We start from the raw sequence: 6,000 nt of genomic DNA on the forward strand, positions 1-6,000 counted from the left end.
AAAACTTGGAGTGAAACCACCATTTGACCCAGTTATCCCACTTCTCGGCATATATACTAATGACTTAAAATCAGCACACTATAGTGATAAAGCCATATCAATCAATGTACATAACAGCTTAATTCACAACAGCTAAGCTATGGAACCAACCTAGGTTACTTTCAGTAGATTAATAGATAAGGAAAATGTGGTACATATATACAATGGAATATTACCCAGCCATAAAGAATGAAATTATGGCATTTGCTGGTAAATAGATAGTTTTTTTTTTAAGTGAAATAAGCCAATCCCAAAAAACCAAAGGCCAAATCTTCTGATATGTGGATGTTGACTCATAATAGGCTGGAGGGGAGGGAGGAGTGGAATTTTATTGGATTGGACAGTGGGGAATGGGGGAAAGGAAAAGGAATGGGACTGGGAAAGGCAATAAAATGAATTAGATTATAACTTTCCTATACTCATATATGAATATATGACCAGTGTAACTCCACATCATGTACAACCACAAGAATGGGAAGTTATACTTCATATATGTATGACATGTAAAAACACATTCTATTGTCGTGTATAACTAAAAAGAACCCCCCAAAAAGTAGCTCAAATCCAATTTTGTCCCATTTCAAAATCTGGTGCTTGAACCACTGTTCTACCCCTCTCCCCACTAAGTCACCTTGTTAAGTGAAATAAGCCAGATTCAGAAAGACAAGTATTAAGTGTTTTCTCTCATAGTGGAAACTAAACTTTAAAAAAACAAAAACAAAAAGGAAAAGGGACTGATGGAAAGGGGGAAGAGAATGCTGAGAGAGGGACTGATAAGGGAGGTGGATATGATAAAAGTACATCACACATGTGTGGAAATGTCAGTCAAACCCATTAATTAATCTGTGCAGTTTATATGATTTAATATTAAAAAATAACTACCCCTCCTGTATAACACTCACAAAGAAATACAGCAGACAAACAAAAGTGTCAGGAATAACAAACATCTGTCCATAATAACACTGAATGTAAATGGTCTCAACTCTTAAAGTCATAGGGTGGTAGAATGGATTTAATAAAAGAAGAAAAGAAGATACAATTATATGCTGTTTTGTTTTCTTATTTGTTCTTTTTAGATATACATGACAATAGAGTGTATTTTGACATATTACACGTACGTTAAGTATAACTTCCCATTCTTACATGCTGTTTTCAAGAGACTCATTTCATTACCAAAGATATCCACAGGCTAAATGTAGGATTAAAAAGGAAAAAAGAAAAGATTTTCCATGCAAATCTAAAGACAAGTAGGAGTAGGTTGGACATATGGAACAAGGTAGATTTCATGCAAAAATTAATCCAAAGAGACAAGATCACTACATATGGGTAAAGGTCACTACATATGGGTAAATCCAACATGATGATATAACAATAATAAATACATATGCTCCAAATGTCAGTGTACCTAATTATATTTAATAAATACTTCTCAACATTAAATCCAAGATAGACCCCAATACAATAATACTAGGGGATTTCAGCACACCCCTCTCACAAATAGACAGGTTATCCAGACATAAGATCAATAAAGATACTTCTAACCTAAATAATACTATAAATAAAATGGTCCTAAAAGATATCTATAGAATAGTTCATCCAAAAACAGCCGAATTTACTTTCTTCTCAGCAAATCAAGGCATCTTTTCCAAAACAGGCAATTTATAAGTTTTAGCAAATACAAAGAAATTGATATAATCTTGTGCATATTATCAAATCATAATGGAATGAAATTAGGAAGAAAAAACTATAGAAACTACATAAACCCATGGAAATTGAACAATAATCTTTTAAAAGAGGAATGTATCATATAGTAAATGAGAGGAGAAATTAAAATACTCCTTGAATCAAATGAGAATAGTGATAAAACATATCAAACCTCTGGGGTACTATGATAGCAGTTCTAAGAGAAAAGTTTATAACATTAACTGACCATATTAAAAGAAAGATCCCAAATAAGCAACCTAATCTTTAATCTCAAGTCCTATAAAAGCAGGAGTGAACTAATTCCAAAACCTGGAGAACACAGGAAATAACTAAGGGTTGAAAAGAGGAGGAGGTGGAAAGAAACTATACAATGTATTTTTAGTATTACCAAGAGTTGGTCCTTTGAAAAGATAAACAACATCGATAAACCCTTCACTAAAGTAACCAAAAGAGAGGGAAGACCCAAATCAACAAAGTTAGAGATTTAAAAAAGGAGATATAACCTCAGACATACAGAAGATCAATCATAAGGGACTATTTTATACAGAATAAAGGACTATTCTGAAATACAGAAGATCATAAGGAACTATTTTTAAAACTAAATGGAAAATCTGGTAGATAAGGACAAATTTATAGACACATTTTACCTACCCAAATTGAACCAAGAGAATATAGAAAACCTAAATAGACCAATATCAAGCAACAAGATTGAAAATTCTGGGGCTAGGTGGAATATAACCTTCTGATAGAGGAATAATGACCCAGAGCTAGTACAGCATGTTTATTACATAGATTTTTTTCATTAAAAGGTTATTTGTGGGAAAGTTTCAGCAAAGAAGGAAATCTGAAGAATGCAGGACTGGCAAGATATTAGGATTATCTTGTTATGCCCAGAATTCTCTATCCCCAGGAGTTGGTGCCTGAGCTCAAAGTCTCAACTGACAACAGCTCTGCACCTTTGAACAGAGCCTCCTCAGCCCAGCATCACCATAGCAACTGAGACATCTTGACCTGTACCTTTTCACAGGAAGTTTCCAGTGCAAAGCAGCCACAGGCGATCAGAGACTATGGTTCAAGTCACTGTTCTCCATAATCCTTGATGAACACAGATGCAAAAATCCTAAATAAATATCTGCAAACTGCATCCAAAAACACATTAAGAAGATTATATGTCATGATCAAGTGGGTTTCATCCCAGGGATGCAAGTTTAGTTCAATATATTTAAACCAATAAATGTGATTCATCCCATAAATAGAATCAAGGACAAAAATCATATGATCATCTCAATAAATACAGAAAAAGTCTTGGACAAAATTCAGCACCCATTCATGTAAAAAACACTGAAGAGTGCTTGCTTTGGCAGCACATATACTAAAATTGGAATGATACAGAGAAGATTAGCATGGCCCCTGAGCAAGGATGACATGCAAATTCGTTAAGCATTCCATATTTTTTATAAACACCGTATTGTAAGGGGAAAATATAATGTCTTAAATAACTGTATTTAAAATTGGCAAAAAAAAAAAACACTGAAGAAACTAGGTATAGAAGGAACATCCCTGAAATCCCTGAATACTATCCAGGCTATATATGCTAAACCCATAGTCATCATGATACTAAATGGAGAAAAACTGAGTGCATTTCCTCTAAAATCAGAAATAAGACAAGGATGTTCATTCCACCACTCCTATTTCATATAGTTCTTGAAACTGTAGCAAGAATAATCAGATAGTAGAAGGAAATTAAAGTGATACAAATAGTAAAAGAAGTCAAACATCTCTACTGATGACATAATGCTAAACTTAGAAGACTCCTCCAGAAGATATCTAGATAAGCAAATCACTGAAGTTATAGGATACAATATCAACACACAAAAATCAATAACTGTTTCTATATTCCATTAAAAAATGCACTGAGAAAAAAAGTTTAAAATTATTCCATTCACAATAATCTCAAAAAATGTATTTGAGAATAAATCTAACAAGAGATTAAAGACTTTCATAATGAGAATTATAAAATATTGAAGAACAGAAGATGAAAATACCTACAATGTTCACTGAGAGGTAGAATTAATATCAATCTATAGATTCAATGCAATTCCCATCAAACTACCCAGGGCATTCTTCCACACAGTTTATGATCAAATTAGTTATGGCAAATGGATGTAACTCACATCCTTCAGTTTGGCAAAAATTGCTATGTTCATGTTATTGTTGAGACTTATTCTCGATTTATCTTTGCCACTGCCTGTGTAAAAGAGAATGTTCAACATGTTATTTCTCATTGCCTAGCTGCTTTTGCAGTATTGTGCTGTCCTTTATTAGTTTTAAACTGACAATGCTCCATCTTATACTAGTTCTTGTCAACAGTTTTGCCACCAATTTCATATTGATCATAAAACAGGCATTCCTTATATCCTCAAGGTCAAGCCATTTATTTATTAAGCTGCAATCACAAAAAACAAAAAGTGGGAAATAAGACCCCACAAAATAACCTTAATCATGCTTTGTTTTAAAGTTTTCAAATTGTTATTCCTAAGGTCACACTGCTACCAAGAGACACATATCTTCTGCTATAACAGGTCTGTTTGGGCCTAGTTTGGTGGAAAGATCTACAAACAGGACAATGCAAAAAACAAGATTCAGTGATCATATGGGGTAGAGATCATAAGGGGTAGAGGTCATACTTGTGTTTTCCCAGAAGGTGCATTTCATCCTATTTGGGTACCTGATTGTGCCATCAGGCATGGAGGACCTGGAGCCAAAGTTCAAATGACTAAAGATCAATCCAGAGATGTCAGCCCTGATCCCCAGCAAGATCAGGAAGCTAATAAGGAGGAAAAGGGTGAGGAAGATCTTGTTGGATCAAACATGTGCCCTTGTGCCCTTGTGGAAACAACTAAAGAATCTAATGCAACAGACCGAGCAGATGGTTCATCAACAAGTAAAAATTAAAGTCTCCAACCATAATGTTTGTGGCCATGATAGCGCTATTGAGCTGTCACGTAAGTAGGGGCCCTGGAGAAACTTATTGGACCCATTTACCTTTAGTGCATCCAGTGGTATGGACTGGAGAATCCATCCCAGTATTTACTCATATGATGGAAGGTTTTATAGATACTCACATTACACCCATCCATGTGACTGAATCTAATTATACTGGCTACAGTAGGCAACTACCTATATGCTGGTCCCATAATAAACATGCTGGATGTTTAAAGAAAAAGACAGCATTTGGGGGACCTAGACCAGCCAATTGTATTGGCCCATGGGACTCAAGATTATATGTCCAGACAGTTATTAAAATGGGACTTTCTCATAACAAGCCAGTCCACAGAACATCCACCAATACCTTACTGCCCTAATCATTCTGCAATAGAATTTTGCACCTTTCCTAAATGGATGGAATGTGCAAACGTCTTTCCAGTACAACTTAAAGCTTCTGGAAATGGTGGATATATTTTGGATTGGTCTCCAAGAATTGATAAAAGACAACTACATAAGGATGTCATGACCCCTGGAGGTTTCATTGGTAATATTCTAATCTTCAGTGAAGGTGGTATCCAAAAAGATCTCTGGTGTTTAATTGCAGCCTCAATTTTTCTACATTAAACAGATGGCCATATGCTTGACTTTGTAGGCAGGAATTGCAAAAAGGGCAATTTTTGCATCTCTGTGGCCTGAGAGCCTGTGTTCAATTTCCTTATGCCTTAATTACTGTAACTGTAAGACTTAAGAAAAAAAGGTAAAAAATATCTTGTAGCCTATAAAAGATGCAATCTAATTACATCACTAGATTTAACAGAGAGAGGAATGTTAATCCTTCACGAACTCTCCTGTCTCACTGCCAGCCAATATTTCACAACAATGGTATGCTGATGCTGGTGTTCAACTTTTAAAACAGATAACCAGAGCCAAATGAGCTCTTGGTCTCATAATTCTTGGAGTGGCCGCTTTAATCTCCTTTATGGCATCTACAGTAATAGCTTCAGTAGCTATATCTCAAAACATTCAACACGCAAATTTTCTTAATAATTTTGCTCAAAATACTTCTAAAGCCCTCCATAATCAGATAATATTGATGAGAAGATTGAAACTAAAATGCCTTGGAAACTACTGTCATAAATACAAGTAATGAGCTTTCCTTTCTCAAATTTAAACAAAGGCTTAAATGCCATGCTGACTCCAAGTATGTCTGTTACTGCCAAATATAATGCTTCCCAATAGGATTGGTAAAAGGTTAAAAATCATCTATTG

The 6,000-nt window shown here is 34.9% G+C and overlaps 1 protein-coding gene and 1 non-coding gene across 2 annotated transcripts in view; one reads left to right on the top strand and one right to left on the bottom strand.

Moving 5' to 3' along the window:
• Nucleotides 1-4,491, bottom strand: part of Catspert (catsper channel auxiliary subunit tau) — a 126,546-nt gene extending 122,055 nt beyond the window's left edge. The window contains 2 exon segments of the mRNA XM_026405358.2: nucleotides 3,918-3,991; nucleotides 4,431-4,491. Coding sequence (XP_026261143.2) covers nucleotides 3,918-3,991; nucleotides 4,431-4,491 — 135 coding nt within the window.
• LOC113194335 (U6 spliceosomal RNA) lies at nucleotides 3,092-3,198 on the top strand. Its single transcript, XR_003302267.1, has one exon. It is a non-coding gene; the product is annotated as a U6 spliceosomal RNA (small nuclear RNA).
• Nucleotides 4,492-6,000: the final 1,509 nt, after the last annotated feature.

Source organism: Urocitellus parryii, chromosome 1, assembly GCF_045843805.1.
Source record: "Urocitellus parryii isolate mUroPar1 chromosome 1, mUroPar1.hap1, whole genome shotgun sequence".
In the NCBI taxonomy this organism is placed as follows: Eukaryota; Metazoa; Chordata; class Mammalia; order Rodentia; family Sciuridae; genus Urocitellus; species Urocitellus parryii.